General features: G+C 43.7%; 1 protein-coding gene across 1 annotated transcript in view; it reads left to right on the top strand.

Annotated features, from left to right (window-relative positions):
• The window catches only part of POU2AF1 (POU class 2 homeobox associating factor 1), a 74,191-nt gene extending 68,329 nt beyond the window's left edge, over window positions 1–5,862 (top strand). The window contains exons 3-5 of the mRNA XM_075604372.1: window positions 54–96; window positions 193–479; window positions 3,073–5,862. Coding sequence (XP_075460487.1) covers window positions 54–96; window positions 193–479; window positions 3,073–3,390 — 648 coding nt within the window. The 3' untranslated portion in view covers window positions 3,391–5,862. The remainder of the gene's footprint in view (window positions 1–53; window positions 97–192; window positions 480–3,072) is intronic.
• Window positions 5,863–21,039: the final 15,177 nt, after the last annotated feature.

Below are 21,039 nucleotides of genomic sequence, written 5' to 3'. Positions count from 1 at the left end.
AGAGCCCTTTTGTGCAGTATTAATTTATCAATGCAATATTCTATGTATTGTAGGTGACCTCAACTTACCAGACGTATCCATCTTACACACCAATTGGTAATGCATCTAAAATGTAATTATTTAATTTATTTTAACATCCTTTGTTAAGCCTCCTTGATACATCATACTGTGTTTATTATTTATTGTTTCCAGTTTCCAATTCCAATGATCTGCCATATGGTGATATAGATATTGCTGCATCAGCTTTGCCTATCCACGATGAAGGAACCCTGTACACTGGTTGGATTTCTCAGCCTTCCTCTGCAGCTTTTCAACCTTTAACCCAATGGACAACATGCCCAGAGTACATTTCACATGAAGCGGTTAGCTGCCCTTACACTGGAGATATGTATGTCCAGCCAATGTGTCAAGGTTACACTGTTGTGGGACCTCCATCCGTGTTAACGTACACCTCACAACCACTGTTAACCAACTTTACAGTAAGTACAGTACCTCTCTAGGCAAATAACTACAGTTAAACAAATGTATCATTAGCTGATCCAGCTGATTATTTTATAATGGATATTCAATTATAATGGAAGCAACTTGTCTTTTTAATTTTAAATATGGTTGCTATGTAGAACATTTGGGGCAATATGTACTAAATGGTACCCAACAATGAGACACCTTACAGCCTAGTCATTTTAACTTCATATTGACCATTCACTTAAATACGCCATAAGTGGTTTTATGGTTATTATGCCCTTTGTGTTTGTGAATCATGATGAGTATTGTGAGGCACTTCTAACCATTTACAGTAACTTTCATTCTAATTAGAATATTGTGTATATAGGTTCCATATTTAATGTAAAAATATAAGAAGAAAAAATAAGTAGCAAAATAACTAATATGTTAAATTTTATTTTCATCAAATAGTCCATAATAAGTGCATTATACAGATGTACTGTAGCCAAGGTTATTGCACCTGTTCATAATGCATTTTGATGCGGAATACCAACCATTTCTAATAGGATTCAATGGCAGTGATTGTCACGGGGACCAGCATTTTTAACACCTTTACCACCAGGATCACTATCACCAGAGAGGACACAATAGTTCAATAAACAAAAGTTTATTCTAGCAAGTCAGCAAACACACAAAATACACAATCACAATGCACACTCACCAACTGGGGCCTGGGGGAGAAGAATCTAGCCTCAACTAGGTGCAGGGGCCTGCTTCAGTAGGCTTGCCCTGAACTGCTTCTTCTCCAGCTTCTCAATGCTATTCTTCAAATAGCACTTTCGAAAACCCGCCAGTCGTGTCTCTGATCAACTAGCAAATTCTTCTGGTACTCTGATCAGCCACGCTCATTATATAGCCCACAGTCTGCTATACTTTTCATGGAGCAGGGGCCACCGGCCAATCAGAACACGGATCGTGGCGATGCAGCCAATTGGAGGACAAGGACTCGTTCGACTGCACCAATTGGAGGAGGGGTCTGGCCTAGGCACTCTGGACCTCCCCTTGGTGAGGGAGTTGCTGGCAAGCGGGAAATTCGAACCGGTCAATGGGAATCATGCCAACGGCACTAAGACCTGGCAACGGTTCCCTTGGACAGCCCCATACCTCCCTCTGGGTAGGCGCCTCTGTGTCTCGGGAGTACAAAGGCTCTGCCCCACGAGAGCCATTTCCCAGACCTTATTATCAGCTCTTCCCCACTTACCATTGTCCTGGACTTATGCTGATCCCAACCTTCTGGAAGAGATTACACCAAACATATACATTACATTCAGGCCAAATGAGCTTCACAGAGGTGGCCATTACACACGGTTTTGGGGCAGCCAGCTCGGATTAACCTTTATTATGTGAGGCTGACTACCCCTACCGTGACAGTGATAATACAGAATATCACAGAATATTCCACCATAATGTACCCGCGGGTACAAAAACCTTGGCTACATCTGTACACACTAACTGTAAAGTTGGGAAAGAATACTATTGTCTACTTCTGACGTGTTTTAGGGCCATTGCAAGCATTAAGGGCTATTACACTTTACTTGTAGTGGATAATCCTCTATAATCTACAAAGTAATCAATTCTATCTAAAGTGTGATAGCCATGGTTAGGCCAGTCAAGCATTAAGAAGCATTAAGGTTTATTACACCTTAATAAATATGCCCCATAGTCTGCAATATAAAATGTAATAGCCATAGTTAACGGTCATTCAAGTATTAAGAAAATTTAGGGTATTACACCTTCGTGGTGAAGTAGTAAATAAGTGGTATATTCACAATTTATATTAATACTCACTTTGTATTTACTATTTCCCTTTAGCGGTGAAATACAGTAGTATATAAATAGTGAATATATCCCATTTCCAACAAAGGTAACAAGACCATGTAAAGTACGATATCCTTAGTTAATTGTAATTTGGTCATTAAGAAGCTGTAACGGCTATCACACCTTAGTAAATATACCGGATATTCTACAAGGAAATAAAGCTACCTTTATTTTTTAAGTAAAAACATGCCTCCCCTTCAAGGGGCATCGCAATATTTTACAGTCAGTTTGACAAGAAACAGAATTAAATACAATTATTTTGTTACACAAGACAGACAGAAAAAGTCAGTGTTATAATAATAACATTAAATGAACAAAGGCTGTACATTCAGTTTACAGATATTTCATGGACAGTTAGAGTTATGATTATGGGCATAAGCAACATTTACAGACCGGATTAAAAGTGTGTTAGAAGAGGTAGAATAAGCCTGCAAGGTGTTGTTAGGCAGGGTAGATTGAAACATTGGGTATAGGGGATAAGAGGGCTGGTGAGTTTAAAATGCAATAAAAGAGCTGCAATGTTACCAAACAAGGCCTTTGGGGTGACTCGGGTGTTATATCCAATAAATTCTTTGGTAGTAATGGTTATGTAAACCGTGATGGCCATTGGCAATGGCTATTCAAGCTTTAAGAAGCATTACAGGTTCTCACACCATAGTAAATATACCCCGATGTCTACCATGACTGGAGTATAGCGTTGACTATGCTGTGAGCATCTCACATCTTATAATATCTTCTTTTATTTACTAGACAAGAAGCACCCCTTCAGGTCTTGCTACGCAAATGGAGTATACAGATCAGCAAGCCCCTCTGACTTATTTCCCTTGGGCTCAACCGTTTTCCACTGTTCCTGCAGCAACTCACACCATACCATACCAGACAGCTCCGGCCACACTGCCAGGACCACAGTTTGTCCCCATACCTATTTCATTACCAGAACCAGTGCCACATGAACTAGATGACACAAGAAGAGTAATCAACAATATACCCATTGAAAAACTACTGCAGGAAGATGATGATAATGATTCTTATGTCTTACATCATACCCTTTCTATTGAAGGGCTTTAAATGGCTGGCCCTTCAAAACGACATAGTATTTTTTGATTTTACTGGAAACTTATTGTAATGTATTAAAAAAAAATGTATTGTGGTAATAGAAACTCAGCCAAGAATAATCTTATTATGTGACCCTTTGAGAGCAATTTACAGCACCAAGGGGTCTAAAAGAGCTGTCCTGCTTAGCAACATATATATTGGAAATGCTATAAATTGAAAGCACCCAGTCGTATAACACATTCCATTTCAACCTTTTTGGTGCCGGACGTCTGGTATTGCAACCATGATTGTTTGGGTAGTTATCACACAGTCACGAATGTACTTCTGATGATGTGATCAGAAGTGGAGCATTCTCCTCTACTGGACTGATCACGTTTAATGCCCCAATGGAGCGGGGAATGCGCTGTCCCCCTAGAAAACAATCCTACCCAAAATACCTGTGTTGATGTTGCAGAATAGGAGCAAATATTAAGATTGTATAGTATTTTTTTAGTACAATATATTACAACACCATAAAACTGTACAAATAGTGATTGTGCAGTTGAAGAAATAGACATCCTTTTTAAAAATAAAATTGGCAAAGCAAAGGCAAAAATATCTGAAGCGCCATCAGTTTTAAATAGAGAAATAAATTGATCGAGAGCCTTATGGTTTGGTATTGCCAATAATCAATTGATTTTGGCCCTAGATTTTTAATCACATTAAGAATCACGATAAATATAGACAAACAAAAGAATCTTAAGTGTTTTATTAACCCGTTGGCAGCTAAAGGAGTCAACAATGTGTTAAACCAATAGATTATGTTAAGGAGAAGCACCCCAATACTTCTCAACACAGGCATTTTGCTATATTCGTCCATTTCTTCAACATTTTGCTATCATTATTTCCTGTGCATCCTTTATTGTTTTTACGAATTCTAACAGCTGTACTCTTTTGTGTCTCCCACAATGACTTTCACACAAATATATCTATATATCCAACACCCCCCTTATGTATCTTCACTCATCATCATCCCTTTTCAAATAAAAAAGTGCAGATGTGTACTGTTGTTGTAATCATGGTAAGCTAATTACAGTACCGTACAGTATACCACAAAAGAGAGGGAGATATTTACTGCTATTCCATAAGATATCTTCCATGCTGGAAGACACCTTTTGGCTCCATTGAATTGAATGGGCTATTGGGGGCCATATTTACTAAGTGGGTGTTATTCCATAGGAAATCTTTAATGCAGGAATACACCTTAAACCATACATTTAAATGTGCCTTAAAGGCCATATTTACCAAGCCAACATATTTACAGGCTTATGGAGTAACATCGCTTAGTAAATATAGCCCATAATGATATAATGGACAATTGTGCATATGTATTTTTATTTTTACAACTTTAACTTTCGTAGTTACTATTCTGGTCTGCATCAATTGTCAGCTCGGATCTTCCCACCTTGACTGATGCTCAATAGGGTTTTCTAAAGATGAGCACACATATCAAGGCATTGACTTTTTCTTAAGCACTTGCTCTATGCTGTTTGGTTCTCCCTCTTATTAGTCTTATTTCATCAAATTTACACTCGCATATATACAGAAATACACAATTTCAAATGTAGTGTGGATCCAGAATTACAGTAGAGTGAAGGGAAAATTATGAGAAGAGGGTTATGATAGGCACCGCTAGTGACATTATCTAACCATTACCATTAATAATAGGGAGGAGATATTGGGCAGTGATGATGATTCATTGATGATTCTTTAATATTTACAGTATATTTGGAAAAGATTAGCAGGAAACCTGAATAAATGCAGCTTGGTACAGTATGTGTTGAAATCTTACCATATGATTAACATCTCTCTTGCATAAACTGATCCTCTGGGTAAAGTTGATTTCTGTGGCTCACCTCACCTGGATATACAGTAAGAGTCAATCAACCAATTTACAGCAAGTAGGAGTTAATCAGCCAATCTACTGTATGTGATGTATTGTATCACTTCCCTTATCCCTACCGATTGATAGACCCCACAACTGGTTGATTATACTATCTTGACCACTTTCCCTTACAAACAAAGATGCAGATCTTCACAATCACTCAGTTCTGCTTATTCAGTTTCCCTCAGAATAGATGCTGAAACTGAAATCAGTGAGAATGAGCATCTCATGTTAACTTCTAGCATTGAGATACTACTACATTCATGTTAGAATGAGGTAAAGTTATATTGTTATATTGTAAAGCAACCATGGGTTAAATAGACAGACACTCTTAATAGTGTGATTCATTTATTGGTATATGCATGTATCTATTTCAAAATGTATCTTTAATTTGTAACACAAAACGTAGTGGCTCAGATGAATGCAGGAATACCTGGAGAATAACTAAATATATAGTATTGCTGAATTTTCAATTATGTTGGTTTATTTTTGTCAGTATATTGAACACCTGTTTTAAAATTATTTAAGGTAATGATGCCACTTGCAGTTATTTTCTGATTTCTGTTAACAGATTAAATAAAGGATTTTACACATTGGTTTCATGGTTATCTTGTGGTCTATTCTGCATGTATAAGTATTTATCCCCTTTGTTGACTTATTCATTAAAACTAAAGGAGCATTGAAGTCTGGATGATACACAATGTCATGGATTAGGTAAATTTATTACTTAATTTACTGTAATTAAGCATGTGGGACAAGTTCCATTTCCACTGTCTCAAAAGCAACATCAGGTTTCCCTAAAATAAATAAACATCCTGTTAACATTTCCAGTGACTTTGTTCGTCCACTATCCAGATCTCCAGAAAAGCTGCAGGAAAATCAAATAAGCTAATGGGTTTCGGTTAAAGGCAATAGTTTGATAACACTTTGATAGGGTGATCATGTATTACTTATTCAGGCATAAAAAAGTTTCACACATTTCATTTCCAAACCCATATTTATCTTACCAGCTGTAAAACGGCAATCTTAGTGAGGCAGATCATTAAAATGACTAGGGGTCGCATCTCTGTTATCAGTGGTTATTTGGCAGTTTGCATAAACTCATTAGTGCAACTTATTAGGCCCATCCTTATCCTGTGAATGTCATGGTTGATTTGCAACCTTCTGTTTCACAGTCCTATGAAAAAGAGAGATATGTTTTGAATATGCCTTTTATTGCATGCCAAGGCTCTATCTGCACAATATTTATTTATTTGAGCCCTGGTCCATGGCAATTACCTTTGTCTGTTTCAATACAGTTTACAAAGACTGAAGAACATAGTATTTTCACATACTTCAGCATTTACAGCAGTAAACCACATCATGGCCAAAGGCCTTGTACTTCGACTCCAGTTACTAGTTACTAGGGTCTAACAGTCTTTGTAAATTTTTGCTCTGTACTTTCTTTGCAAAGTAATTGTGGTGCCATCATTAGACAAACAGATCTGCTTAAATCTAATGTTCCAGACAAATAGCAGTAGGTATTCGTTTTCCACAAGATAGAAATACTGATGCAGCCAATGTTATTGCAACCTGTGGTGGGCTCCCACTGGTGAAATAGTGCAATAGCCCCACCCCCCTTCTCGCGCACGGCTGATTCAAAACAAGGTCTGCTTCTCACTTCTGCTGCTGGTGCATTGTGTATGTCCCATTGCAGCTCGCCATTGGTTCCAATAATGTTAGCTACATCTGCAAGTAAGACAGTTACTTTAAGGGTGCTTGAACCTTTCCAAGGTTGATAAGTTGGAAGTTAATGAGTTGATAAGTCTAACGCTGATAAGTTGTTTAAAATATGTTTTTGACCCATTTGGTTAAAAACTTGTTTTGAACATGCCAACAAGTGTACATTCTATTTATATACCTTAAAACAAGCCATTCAAAATACAAGAGTCATATATATGCCATTCTTAGAATGTAGTTTACTGATCTCTTCTTCGGGTGATGTTACAATTGATTAAGCCAAAAAACTTTCTTAGAAACAAGGCAACTAAAAGACAAATAAAAGCATTTAGTTAGCCACAGAACAGTATCGACTATTTGTTTTTGATTATTAAGCTCGGCTAACACGGTACAAATACCTATACCTATACATATAACACCTCCCCCCCCCCCCCCCTAAGGAAGATTTGCATTCTACGGGTGTACCTGGTGCTGGTTAGCTCACCTGCTGTAACCAGGAAGCATGAGTCTCCACTGATGGTAGTGGGCGTAGCAACGGGACAGGCTGGTAGTTCTTCGGTACAGTGCCTCAAACCTGTAGGGAGCTGCCGGAGGCAGAGAGTACTGTAGTTCCAACAGGAACCCCTTTTCTAGTAACCACACAGAGGCCAGGAACAGTAAACCTTTTATTTGGCATACCAGACCCGATTCCTTCTCGTGCAAGAGGTACTGTTTACACCGACAGCCATGGAACATCTTCACTTGCATCTTGCATTTGGTTACTTCCCTGACTAGGCCCACCAAAGGGCTTGAGGCCCTTGAGGCTAGTCACCCCCCCTTACCCCCTGATGGGGTAAGGCAGACACCACCTTACTCCGGGGAGCAGGCTACATCCTGGAATCAACCACTGCATTTGGGTCAGGAGCCTCTTACTGTAAATACCTGGGGAGGGATTAATAGCCCGCCCCCAAACTGGGCAGATTTTAATGGAGGAGCCACTGTCACACCACACTATGTGCGACCCATTAACACCCCCTCCAGGCATGACGCTCCCAACTGCCGTCCAGCCTGCACCTGGCTATGGCAACAAATTATCCAGTGTGCCAATGGACTCACATCCTGGCCCATGTGAAAGGGATTTAACCCCAGCACTGCCTGCACTTACCAATACTTACATGCTAGGCCAGGGAACACATAGCCAGGGGCACTAGGCTACATATATACATATACACCCATATATATATATATATATATATATATATATATATATATATATATATATATATATATATATATATATATATATAAATATATATATATAAAGCAGAAAATAATGATAAGACTCTTTGACACCAAAACCAAAGGACTTAATGCGGACATGGGTTTTCTCACACCTATCAAAATTGCTTGTAACTATCCTGCTTGCCTCTATTCTTATCCACACTTTCTCTCTCACCCCCCCCCCCCCAGTATCCCTCCCTCTCCCCACCTTTCTTTGACACCGTCCCCTAGCTTCAAACACATTTAAGACCCTACCTTATCTACAGTAAATATCTGCTGGGTTTTTTTTTCCCCCCTCTCTCTACACTGTTTTAGCCATAGAATCCTTTGTATAGCAGTATTGCTTGACCTGAAGAAGAGAGGATAACTCTCAAAAGCTTGTCCTATGACATAAATTGTTAGTCAATAAAAGAGGTATCACCTAATACTGAAGAACTCATTTATTCTGCACTATATACAGTATATATAAATATTTATTTGCAGGGCTTGACAAATTGCAAAAATAGCTACTCGCCCAATCAAAAAAAGCGACTCACCCTGGCCTCACACTCTAGTCCCGCCCCAATTTGAAGAAAAAAAATGCAATAATGGAATAATTCACGTCTCTGACAGGTCTGCAAGCCTGTCTTTCTCCATGTACACTGAGCATACAGTGCTACACAACTACATTCATTAAACATTTGTGTTAGTCCTTTTTATTTTTATCTACGTATCTTGACTTTTAAGTCATAGGCAAGAGAACTTCACCAGCTCATGCCTCCATTACAAGAGGCCATTCGATATCTGCCCTTTCATTTTCTGATTTAGTATGGCAAGGGAAAGGGGAGAGAGGGGGAGGAAAATCTCTTGCTACAGTCTATTATAGAAGTCGGTGCTAGGGGCAAAAAGGAATAGTTCGATGATAACTTGCCAAAGCAAGCAAAAGAAGCCCCTACAGTAGAGCACTCCTCACCAATGTGGTTAGATTAGAGGGTTAAAGCAGGGGTGTGGAGAGAGAGAACGAAAACCGCGTACAAGCTCTAAGTGGTCCGGCTGCAGGTGCACTAAGTCACTATTCAAAACAATATATGGAGCTGACACCGGGTAATAGGGAATAAACGGTGATGCAGTGATAAGTATAAACGGATGATAAGGGAGGACAGGAGGGGAACAACACAGGGACAATATAAGGTGAAATATATTCACATAGTCCCCATAGCCCCGGCGAGCCCGGTGTGGAGTAGCCTTACTCACGATAAAACACCGTCCTGAGTCCCTTCCTTCAGCTGCTTCCCTGACGCTGCCAGAGTGAATGCGTCTCCCGTGTGGCTTCCGGTGGTGTAACAAGATCCTCACAGACGACGGCAAACAAGTATGGATCAAAAGAACATCCGCTCCAAGGAAAAAGGTAAGGCGCTCACCAACAATGGAGGGTTAAAAACAACTTTAATAGACTACATAAAAAACAAAGAAACAAACAGTGCTAACTACTCTCCCATGCGTTTCACGCCACTGTGGCGCTTTCTCAATTTAAGCTTATACTGGGTTAGTATCCCTGCATTGGGAGTACCCGTTATATATTTTTATATATATTTTTTTATATATTTATATACTTACCTTGGTTTTGGTTTCTAGTTTGTAATTATATGTCATGTGTAGTACTGTGCTGCTTTAACCATTTAATTTTTTGTGTGGTCTGTGTGACCAGTTATTAAATATTGATTTTTATGCTAATCCGTGGTGCGCTTGTGTGCATTGTTTTTCTTTGTTGTTTGGAGGGCTCTCTAAGGAGCTCTCCATATTAGGAGTAATTGAGAAGTGGCTCCTGGTGCCGAAAGCTGCAAGCGGATTACAGACCTTTTATAGAACAGCACGACCTCAGAAACCTTATTTTTACCTATGGTGCAAATTGGTGCACATAAGTGGGGTGAAATTAGAAAAAATTACATAACAGTCTGTGAATTTATAAATAACATACTTCCCCACCGACTTTTCGAGCGCACCACATTTTTCACCATTGTGTCCAGTATTTTTGCACAAGCCACCTGGTAACCCTAGTGTTGGTGTACCAGACACACTGCATTTGGTTTGTTTGGGAAAGGGGAAACATAAACCCCTTCTCATTTTAAATATCTTGGGTTTTGGACTTCCTGTGACATCAAGAAGAATGCTGCCTGAGAGACTTGCTCCAGGGCCCCCTCCAACGAATAACTTAAGCACTTAAATAAACAAATCCCCCACCAAACCTAACAGACCTGAACCCCAAAGATTAACTGGGCACAGGGGTGGCACAAGGGTGGCCTCTGCCTGCTTTCCGGAGAGGGGTTGCCGGCGTTCTGGGAGGCCTCCTGTAAGTCCCGACCCGCGGTGGAAGTCCCCACCTGGCTGACGCGCAAAATCGGAAGAGCATTCTTTAAGAGCGGGCCGGGAGGTAGGAGAGGTGGCGGGGCTAGGCTCCGGGTGTCCGGTCTAACTGCGGGGTTCGGGGATCCCCCCCCGCGTTCGCTGTGTCTAAAGCGCGCCCGCGGCAGCCTCCCGCGGCCCCGTGGTAGAGCTTGGGCAGCATCTCTACACTTTCCCCCCCCCCCCCGTGACGGAATCAATTAAATAAATAGAAAATAAATCAAGCTCCATACCCCATCAGGAGATCCCGGCAGGGGAGAGTACCCCCTGGCTGAAGCAACTGCGAGTCACACCACGAGGCCTCAGAGGAGGAGGCGGCCATCTTAGAGGAGGCATCATCTCCCCTTAAAGGGGTGTACGGTTGGCTATCCCAATCACCAAGAATTTGGCCCTGCTGCCTGAGCCTCAGGGTGCTATAACCCTCTACCTCCCCAGCAATTGTACTGAGCCAAATAAATAAATAAATAACTATTCAGTGGCTCCAGAAACACCCCAAAAGGACTGCAACATTCTCCCCCCCCCCCCTCAAATAAAAACAATAAAGAGGGGACTGTCAGACTACAGGGGACATCCCCCGAAGCAGGTGCAATGCTGCCAAAGAACAAGCGGACCCAAAACACGGTCACTAAGTTCTTTGCACCCGCGCACCGCCAGATGGAGCCGGCCGCCGAGACCCAAGATGGCGTCGCGGACCCCGACCACGCCGGGACAAGTGCGGAGCAGATCCAATTTGAACTGCCTGAACACGGACTACACAAAGATTTCTTTGAGGCCCTATTTAATAAAATCAGAAGGGGGTTCCAGGAAGATTTGGCTTCAGCCATAGAAGGCCTCAGATCTGACGTAGATAACCTCACTGCACGCGCTGACACACTAGAAGCAAAGGTAGAGGAGGTCTGCAACACTCAATCAACAACAGAGGACGAGGTGAACAGGCTTGGTAACCTCGTGAACGAGCTAAGGGATGCCCTCGACGACCAGGAAAATAGACAGAGGAGACATAACATCCACATCAGGAATGTGCCAGAAACAATCCTGCCGGACGCCATACAAGCTTACCTGAACAAGATTTTTCTGAAACTGATCCTGGATCTGCAGGAACATGAGCTACTGATGGACCGCACCCATCGTGCCCTGGGACCCAAATTCCCAGACCCCAACCGCCGCAGAGACATCATAGTCAAAATGCATACCTACACCGCAAAGGAGCGAATCATGGCGGCTAGCAGAGGGGTGGGCGACATCCAAATAGGAGAAGACACCCTGCAGATCTTTGCTGACCTGTCCGCCTTCACAATCAACAAACACAAAGAGATGAAACCCTTAACTACTATACAGAGGGCTCAAGGCATCCGCTATAGATGGGGATTCCCCTTCAAACTGCTGGTCCCCAGAAATGGACGCTTTCTAACCATTGTGGACCCAGAGGATATCCAGGACTTCCTTAAGGCTCTCGGAATACCCTCTCCACAAACCCAACAGCCTCCCCCCAGAGCGGCCAACAAACCTACCTCCTCTGAGACCCCCCGTGCTTCGGAACGGCTGGCGAGCCAGAAGCAACACTAGAGCCAACAAACCTCATCTCCCGCTATGGGCCGGAAGCACTAGCTCCCCACCAAAACATGCCTACAGCCCATACTGCTGCGACAGACCTGCCGAGGACCGACGAGGACTTGAGGGAGGAAGGCTGCCAGAGGAGCCCCACCCGAAGGGAGACCAAGACCTGATGTTCCTGCTACCTCCAATCTCGGCAACTGGCACCGCAGCACCACATCCCCAGCGTAGAAACGCAGAGACAATCAGCGACAGATCCCCCAGCACACTGCCATCTAGAACTCAGCCAAGACCCCCCTCCACTAACCCTCATTCCCCCCCACCACAACCCTTTCCTCCCCTCATCCCCCCCGCCCCTTCCCCCACCCCCGCCCCCTTCCCCCACCCTCCCTCCCCCCAACCTTTTCCCCCTCCCCCCAACCCCTCGCCCCCTCGACCCACCCCCATCCTGAATCCCCCCCTCCCCCTCCTCCCCTACCTGCCCCTCCCGACCCCCCCCCTTTCCTCCCACCACTTACCAGAGCCGGGGGAGTTGGAGTCGGAGGGTGACGACCCCAACCAGGGGCCTCCGACCCCGGCGATCATGGTACAGCCCCCCGAGAGAAAACCCTGGCTACTGAAGAGGACTATGCAGACTATATCTCTAACCCAAGGGGGTTCAGCAACAATCAGGTTGGATCCATCTTTTCCCCCTGACCCCGATATGCCACCAACCTACTCCTACCCCCCCCCCCCGCCCCTCCGCTACCGCCACCGCTACTGTCCCCAAGCCCTCTCCCCCCCTCTCTGATCCCCTGTACCCCCCCATCCCCCCTCCCAGAGAGGCCCAGACCTGGGCCCCCATCGCAACGCCAGCTCCCATACAATCCAAAAGAAGAACTATATACCCCTGAAATTGCGAGCAAACCATTAGCCTCCCCCCACCCCTCCCCCACACACCAGCCCCCCTAGCCCCACCCCTCCCCCACACACCACCCCCCTCCCCCACCCTCCACCTACTATCCACCTCCCCGCCAAAGGGAGGCAAAGCCCATGACAAATATCACGTGACAGGATGCACAGAGAGCTTATCAACATCATGTATGAAAATGCTTACATCTATGTTAAAATGTTGTGGTATAGATCCCTCCCCTTCCCCCTCCCCCTTTTTCACCTCTTCCCCCCCCCTTCCGCTCCTTTCCCCCCTTTCCCCCCCTTCTCCCCCCCCTCCCCAATCAACAGAAAGGGTAACACAGCCTTCAAACCCTTCCCCCCATCCCCTCCCTCCCCCCCCCCCAAGGCAGCCGAAGTGATGCGTAGGGAAATGTAAGGAAGGCATTAAAAAAAACAAATACGCAGCCACAAGGCAAGGCAACCAAAACCCTCTGCCCCTCTCCCCCCCCCCCTTTCGCCTCCCCCCCCCACTCTCGACCCCCCCTACCCCTCCCCAACAAATCAAATTAAAGAGTACTCTATGAGAGTTGAAAATACTACTAAAATGTGACAATGCAGTCAGAAAGCATAACCACCCCCCCTTCGCCCCCTCCACTCAAAGAGGCACAGGAATATGTCAACGATGCGTTCCATAGAAGGTATTTTGAGGATGTATACAACAATTTTGGGACTAGAAAGATGCTGAAATGTTTAGAGTAATAACCTGATTAGGCTATGTCTACAAAACATCAACTGTGGAAAGAAATGCTTTATATGTTTGCACACAGGTTTTTCTACGTTTTTTCTCTCCCTTTCCCCTCCCCCTCCCCCCTGCTCTATATCCCTCTCCTCCCCAGTTAGTCCCATGCCCTTCAGCCTACAAGACTCAAAGGCCACACTGCGCCGCAAATTTAGACGGGAGGCAGCTTTCCCCTCATTTTACTAGGTCTCCATTAAACACAGTATGTTCGAAGACACAGAGGGTGTCGGACCATATACCTAGTTCTTTCTCCCATTCCAGGCTTGGTGTCCTGGAAGGATCTCCATGGGTATTTGACCCCGCCACCATTCTCACCGTCGTGAGAAAGGTTACTCTTTTGGGCCTGTTAAAGGCCCGTATGTTCTTTTCTTGCCCTATGTGTCCACCCTTCCCCCCCTCCAATCCGATGCCCAGAGACGTCCTATCCCTTCCCATCCACACTGACTAGGGACCTTTGTCCTATGCCTGAAGAACGAGTTCTTGTCATGGGAAATCCAAGAGCATCAGAGCCTGGAGCTCTGGGAATACCCCCCAAGGGACAATGTCTTCCATTAAATTAATCTCACTTAACGTCAAAGGACTCAATTCAGTAACAAAGAGGAAGCTATTCCTTCAGGACCTAAAGAAATCAAAGGGAGACATTGTCCTCATCCAAGAGACTCACTTCAATTCCCCAACCCCACCCAACACATTAAAAAATGTATTCCCCCAGGCATATTTTGCATCCTCGCCAAGCAAAAAAAGAGGAGTAGCCATCCTTATACGGAATTGCGTCCCTTTTGTTCTATCCAAGTCACTCCCAGACCCCGATGGTCGGCTGCTGATACTACAGGGCACCCTGTCTGGCACCCCAATCACGCTTGTAAACGTCTACGCCCCCAATGACAACCAACTCCCTTTCCTAAGAACACTCCTCCAATCCCTAGAACAGCAATCTTTCTCATCTCTGATTATCGGAGGTGACTTTAACATGGTGGCCTCCCACGCACTAGCAAATCGAACCCCGCCCCCACCCTTCTCCCATCCTCTCCCACTCCATACACCATCCAATCCCAAAAGAAAGCTAAGAAATTTAGTGACATCATTGAGGAATACTCACTAGTGGATATATGGAGGGCTCAGCACCAGGGTCAGAGGGACTATACCTTCTTCTCCACCCCTCATCAGTCCTACTCGAGGATCGATTATTTTCTAGGTATTAGCAACATCTTCCAGGCGTCCTCCCAGTCAAACATAGGCCCAATCACCTGGTCCGACCATGTACCAATTGAACTTAACCTATCCATACCCTTTGTGAAAAACACCCAATACAAATGGAAATTAAATGATTCCATGTTAAACTGCCCTGACACAGAAATGGTACTCCGCCAAAAGCTATCAATGTTCTGTCAAATTAATGCAGGTTCAGTCTCCGCCCCAGCCATGCTCTGGGAGGCCCATAAAGCCTCCATCAGAGGAGACCTGGTTTCAATCGCATCACACAAAAAGAAAATTAAACTTAAGCTCCAAAAAGAGATCTTAGACAAGATCACCAAGCTAGAACAGCAGCATAAAACTACTGCATCTAAAAAAACGCTTAACAACTAAATCTAGCTAGATCTGCCCTCAAACAGACCCAACTCAAGGAAGTAGAGAAGGCACTAAGGTGGTCGAAGCAAAAATTCTTTGATAAAGGCAATAAAGCTGACAGGATTCTAGCCTCAAAACTCAGGGGCACGAGAGTCAAATCTCACATAGCCCGCATACAGACACGAAATGGACAGACCACATGCATAGAAAAATAGATAGCACAGGAATTTGCAGACTTTTACTCGGACCTTTACAACCTTCATCCCCCAACCCAGGACCCGGTTAGCCTTAATACTATCTCACAATATCTAGAGCAATGCAACCTGCCCATGCTATCCCAGGAAGAGGTAGAGAAGTTAAATAAAAATGTCTCCCAAGAGGAACTATCTGAAGCCATTAAATCCCTCAAATTAGCCAAAACCCCGGGCCCAGACGGTTTCTCAAACTCTTATTATAAAAATTTCATGCCAATCCTCTCCTCATACCTATTAGATAAGTACAACTCCTTCTTCCAAGGGGAACCAATCCCCGCTATGATTACAGTGGCAAATCTGGCTATAATCCACAAGGAGGGTAGAGACCCGCTCCTCTGCGGTAACTATAGGCTTATCTCCCTGTTAAATACCGATCTCAAAATCTACAGTAAGATCTTGGCAAACAGGCTAAATCCAATTCTCCCTAGGTTTCGTGTCAGGAAGACAAGCCACCGACAACACCCGCAAAATTGTGGATATAATAGACCACGTGCATCTCACCGGATCCAAAGCAATGATTCTGAGCCTCGACGCTGAAAAAGCGTTCGACAGAATCAAATGGTCTTTTTTAGACCAAACATTGCTGAGGTTCGGCTTCAGTGGCCCTTTCCTAGAGGGAGTGAGAGCCCTCTATCAAAACCAAACAGCGTATGTCAAACTATCAGGCGGCTTCTCGGATCCAATAAAAATCAGGAACGGGACCAGACAGGGCTACCCGCTTTCCCCCTTGTTATTTGCCCTAACCATTGAACCTCTAGCGGCCAAAATTAGAGCCAAAAAAAAGTATCAAGGGGATCCAAATTGCGGACCGAGAGTACAAAATTTCCCTATTCGCGGACGATGTGATTCTGACCCTCGATGACCCCCTTTCCTCCCCTTCCTAGCCTTCAAAGGCATCTGACTCAATTTGGGCAGGTCTCTGACTATAAGGTAAACATAGACAAATCGGAAGCCCTAAATATCTCCCTCCCACCCCAGACGTGGAAACTTATCCAAGCCCACTACAAATACAAGTGGAGCTCCACCTATATAAAATATCTGGGGGTCAAAATTTTCAAACTCGTATAACTCCCTTTATCAACACAATTACCCCCCTCCCTATTTGACCAGATTAAAAAAGACTTGGAAACGTGGAAAAAACACCAAATTTCCTGGTTCGGAAGAATAGTGTCCGTAAAAATGAACGTCCTCCCACGGTTACTATATTACTTCCAAACCCTCCCCATTGTAGTGCCACGCCCGGCTCTAAAGAACATCCAGTCACTAATACTCCAATTCATTTGGAACGATAAGAGACCTAGGGTCCCAAGGTCAGTGATGCTCTCCTCAAATGCAAGAGGAGGCATGGGGGTCCCCGACTTAGTCAGATATTACTTCGCAGCACAATTGAAGCAGGCTGTAGTTTGGAATTGCGACCCAGCCTCGGCCTGTTGGCTCGCAATAGAGTCACATTATGCAAAGCCTCACTCCATCCAAGTGGCACTCTGGACCACAGGAGAGAGAAGGAGTGGGCCACAGAGGTTCGGCCTCGGAGCAATGAGATGCACGTGGGACGCATGGCTCAAAAGCAAAGGGAAGTATGGTCTGCTAGCTTCTCCCTCCCAGCTCACCCCACTCTTTGGGAACCCCAACTTCCCGCCAGGGTGTTCCACAAAACAATTTGACCAATTCCAGGGACACAATATTAGGATGGTTGCCGATCTACTGCAGAAGGGAGAGATCCTAACTTTTCAGGCATTAAAGAACAAATTCCAGACCCAAGACCTTCATCTATTTAAATATCTACAACTTAGGCACTTCCTACACTCACTGTCTCCAACCTCCAAATTCCCCCCGCTGAACCGGTTTGAAACCCTATGTCTCAAAGACATATACCAGAGAGGCCTGATATCACAGATATACAAAAGCACGGAACTGACATCAGACCCCCCGGAACACCGCTATATGCAAAAATGGTCGGACGAACTAGGTCTCCCAATAGACCTGGAAGACTGGGAGGATATTTGGGAGCAAGCCACTAAAACCTCAATTTGTATGACAATAAAAGAAAACATCTATGAAATTATATTCCAGTGGTACCTGACCCCGGCTAGGCTGAGCCAGGTCTACCCCGGCACACCTGACCTCTGCTGGAGGGGATGTGGTCAAAAGGGAGACATGGCCCACATTTGGTGGTCATGTCCGGAGATCCAGAAGTTCTGGACCAAGATCCAGACACTCATCTATGAGATCACTGGAATCCCCCTCCCCTTGGACCCTCTGACCATGGTGCTGAGCAAACCCATTGGCGACCTCCCCCCACCAATGTCCCGGCTGATCAGGGCCATGCTGACAGCGGCCAGATGCTCTATAGCGGCAGCCTGGAAACAGATTAAGGCCCCCTCGAGAACCACAGTAGTGAGAAGGGTTAATGAGGTCATGACTATGGAGAAGCTTACGGCCATGCTCCAAAAGAAAATGCCCCAGTTCTGGAAAACATGGGATCCCTGGATCGAGAGATAAATCCCCAAAAATTCAAAGCACCTAGGTCTAGCAGCCACCCCCAAACAATTGGAGAGCTACACGGGGACACCTCTGGGCAAGCCCACATAACCCCCTCCCCCTCTTTCCCCCCCTCCCATGTTTGTCTCCTCCCCCCCCCTCCTCTTCCCTTACTCTTTTTCCTACTGAAAATGGAAAACTGTTATTGGTCCTTCTCTGAAAGTAATGAGCAGAAATGTTGTGGGCCCACGACACTACTGTATGTAAAATTATCTATGACTGTGACCAATAAAAAAATTGTTACAAAAAAAAATCTTGGGTTTTACTTACTATGCCTCAAAGTGGGTACTTGGGCTTGAACTGAGGTATCTGAAACTAATCTCACAAATTGCTAAATCCTATTGATCAGCAAGGTATCTCAGTTTATACCATAATATAATGTAGATATTATTGATGAATAGTCCTTTTTACTGATTGCCTAGTATTTTAAAAGTATATTTAAGCCTTTGATCACAATGAAGTGATTACTAATTGTTGAATTTGTCACAGCCTATTTATCTAGTGTCAACAACCTGTCAGTGTGATTGTATTTTATAATTATTCTTCCAGATATACTTGACACCTATTGCTTTTCACCTGATCACATTTGACAATTAGTATCAAGCACCTGAACTAATTCCCTTTTTCTCATTCGAAACATTGAGTGCTTTATAAAGGTCTACACTTACATGCTGTGAAATAATAACCAATCTATTTCAGTGCAAACAATCTGTGACTATGATACTAACATAAGTGATCCTGCTCAGGCATCTTGTCTTGAGATATTTTGCAAATATGGGACAATGGCTGTCTACTTTGAGATGTACAGTATGCCAATTGACTTTGTCAAAAATGTACCTCAGGGTGGAAACCGATCTCTGATGCTTCTTCGACAAGAGGCTTTTTGGATCTTAACGTTAGATACTGTACACCCTAAGGGTTGAAATGTCAATTTGTAATTATCCTGTTTTTTCGATAAAAGATAACATGCCTATGTTCTCCATTTTTTCTTGATTTTATGAATTTTCTCTTTTATATATTTGTTACGTAATTTTTTTTTGTTTTGTTTTATATTGTTTTATGTTTTTTATTGGTTTATATTGTATATTTGTTTTATATTGTTTATATGTTATTTTGATGCATAATTCTGCTGCCCTTGATAATGTTTTTTTCTCTCTATAAACAACTGTTTGAACTATTGGGTAAGATACCCCAATGTTTGGTGTCCAGTCCTTCCTAGGGGCTATTAGGCCAGTTTTAATGTGAGCTCTGAACACCCTTGTGGCTTTAAGATGTCTTAAAAAATTTGACAATTGCTATTATGCATACATGTGAATTTTGCCCAGTTTGGCATTTTAGCTTTTACCACAATGCATCTTGGGTTTGTGCTTATGCGTCATGAGTTTTTTGTTTGTTTTATTTTATATTTATTTTATTATGTTTATATTTATTTAGTTTTATTTTGTTTATTTAATTTTCCTTTTTCTTCCTTTTCTTTTTACTTTGAAAATGGAATGTTATTATATATTAATTTAGTTAGCCAATATACAGTAGCTTTCTTTTTCTTTTAACTTATTTTGGTGTTTCTTCAATTTCTGGTTAGTATTGTGGATTTTCAGTATTCAGGTATTCTCATGGCATTTAATCTCCATCAGATTAAGGTCAAGAGAATACTTCTGTATTCAACTGCACTATATCTTTATAAAATAGACCAGTAGTATGCTCTCTCCCTCTCTACCGAATAAGTAATTACTGTTAGTGTGTAACGGTGTTTAGCCCACCCGGTGGGAGATTTGGCCATTACGGATTGTGTGGTGCATGATACCTGCTGGTACCAGGAGGGCTGCATTGTCCGCCGATGATAGTGGGGACACAGGACCAGAGTTCTGGGTTCATAGCCAACATATATCTTCAGCAGTGCAACACCTCCATCGGCCGTAGGCTCCAGGAACTGAAGGTGATCTCCCATGGTAGAACTTATTACCTCTCCCCCCAGTAAGGTCATGCACCAGGCAGGAGGTATATGCAAACAGAAACGGGTTTATTGCTCTTCTGTACGGTTACAGGAACAAGTCAGGTTCTGCCCAATACAGTCTCTCAGCTATTCACTGGATGATGGTCCCGGGACCCTCAATAGAGGCTAAGGGCACCCACAGCTGTCCTAGCTCTTCCCTACCTCCCTAGCAGAGGCAGAGGGATGGTCTACACAAGCTCTCCCTCAAGGGGAAGAGGACTGGAGAATGCCCAATCTCCGTCTTTCCACTGTGTGACCTGCCTTCCTCAGAGGGGGAAGGACACTCCTAAATTTAGGGTGGTACTGCCCTTACGTACAGCCAGGAGGAGGGCACCAGGTCTGGCTCATGATTGGTCATGTCCAGGCCTGATGTCACCTCCACCCGCTGTCACTCAAATACAGTTCCTCGGAGGGTGAAAACTCCATACCAACTACTGGCAACCTGATTGTACCTGGGTTTACTGCCAGCCCAAGGGCAGAATAGTAGCCATCAGGTGACCTGGCTACATGTGTACAGTATAAAAAAGTGATTTTTGAAGATTTTATGAAGACAACATGCAGTAGATGGGAACTGCTTTTCTTTATGTGTATTTTAACATCATTTTTTAAATGGGTATCTACAAGATATCATACTATGGGTTATGGCAGGGGTGCTCAACTGCCGTCCTCGAGCCCTCCCAGGAGGTCAGATTTTACGGATATCCCAGCTTCAGCACAGGTAGATCAATCAGCGGTTCAGTCAAAGACTGAGCTTCTGATTGCGTCACCTGTGCTGAAGCAGTGATTGAGCCAC

The sequence above is a fragment of the Ascaphus truei genome, chromosome 6 (genome assembly GCF_040206685.1).
Source record: "Ascaphus truei isolate aAscTru1 chromosome 6, aAscTru1.hap1, whole genome shotgun sequence".
In the NCBI taxonomy this organism is placed as follows: Eukaryota; Metazoa; Chordata; class Amphibia; order Anura; family Ascaphidae; genus Ascaphus; species Ascaphus truei.
Note: the sequence above shows the minus strand (reverse complement) of the source record. Positions and strands in the feature narration are given on the sequence as shown.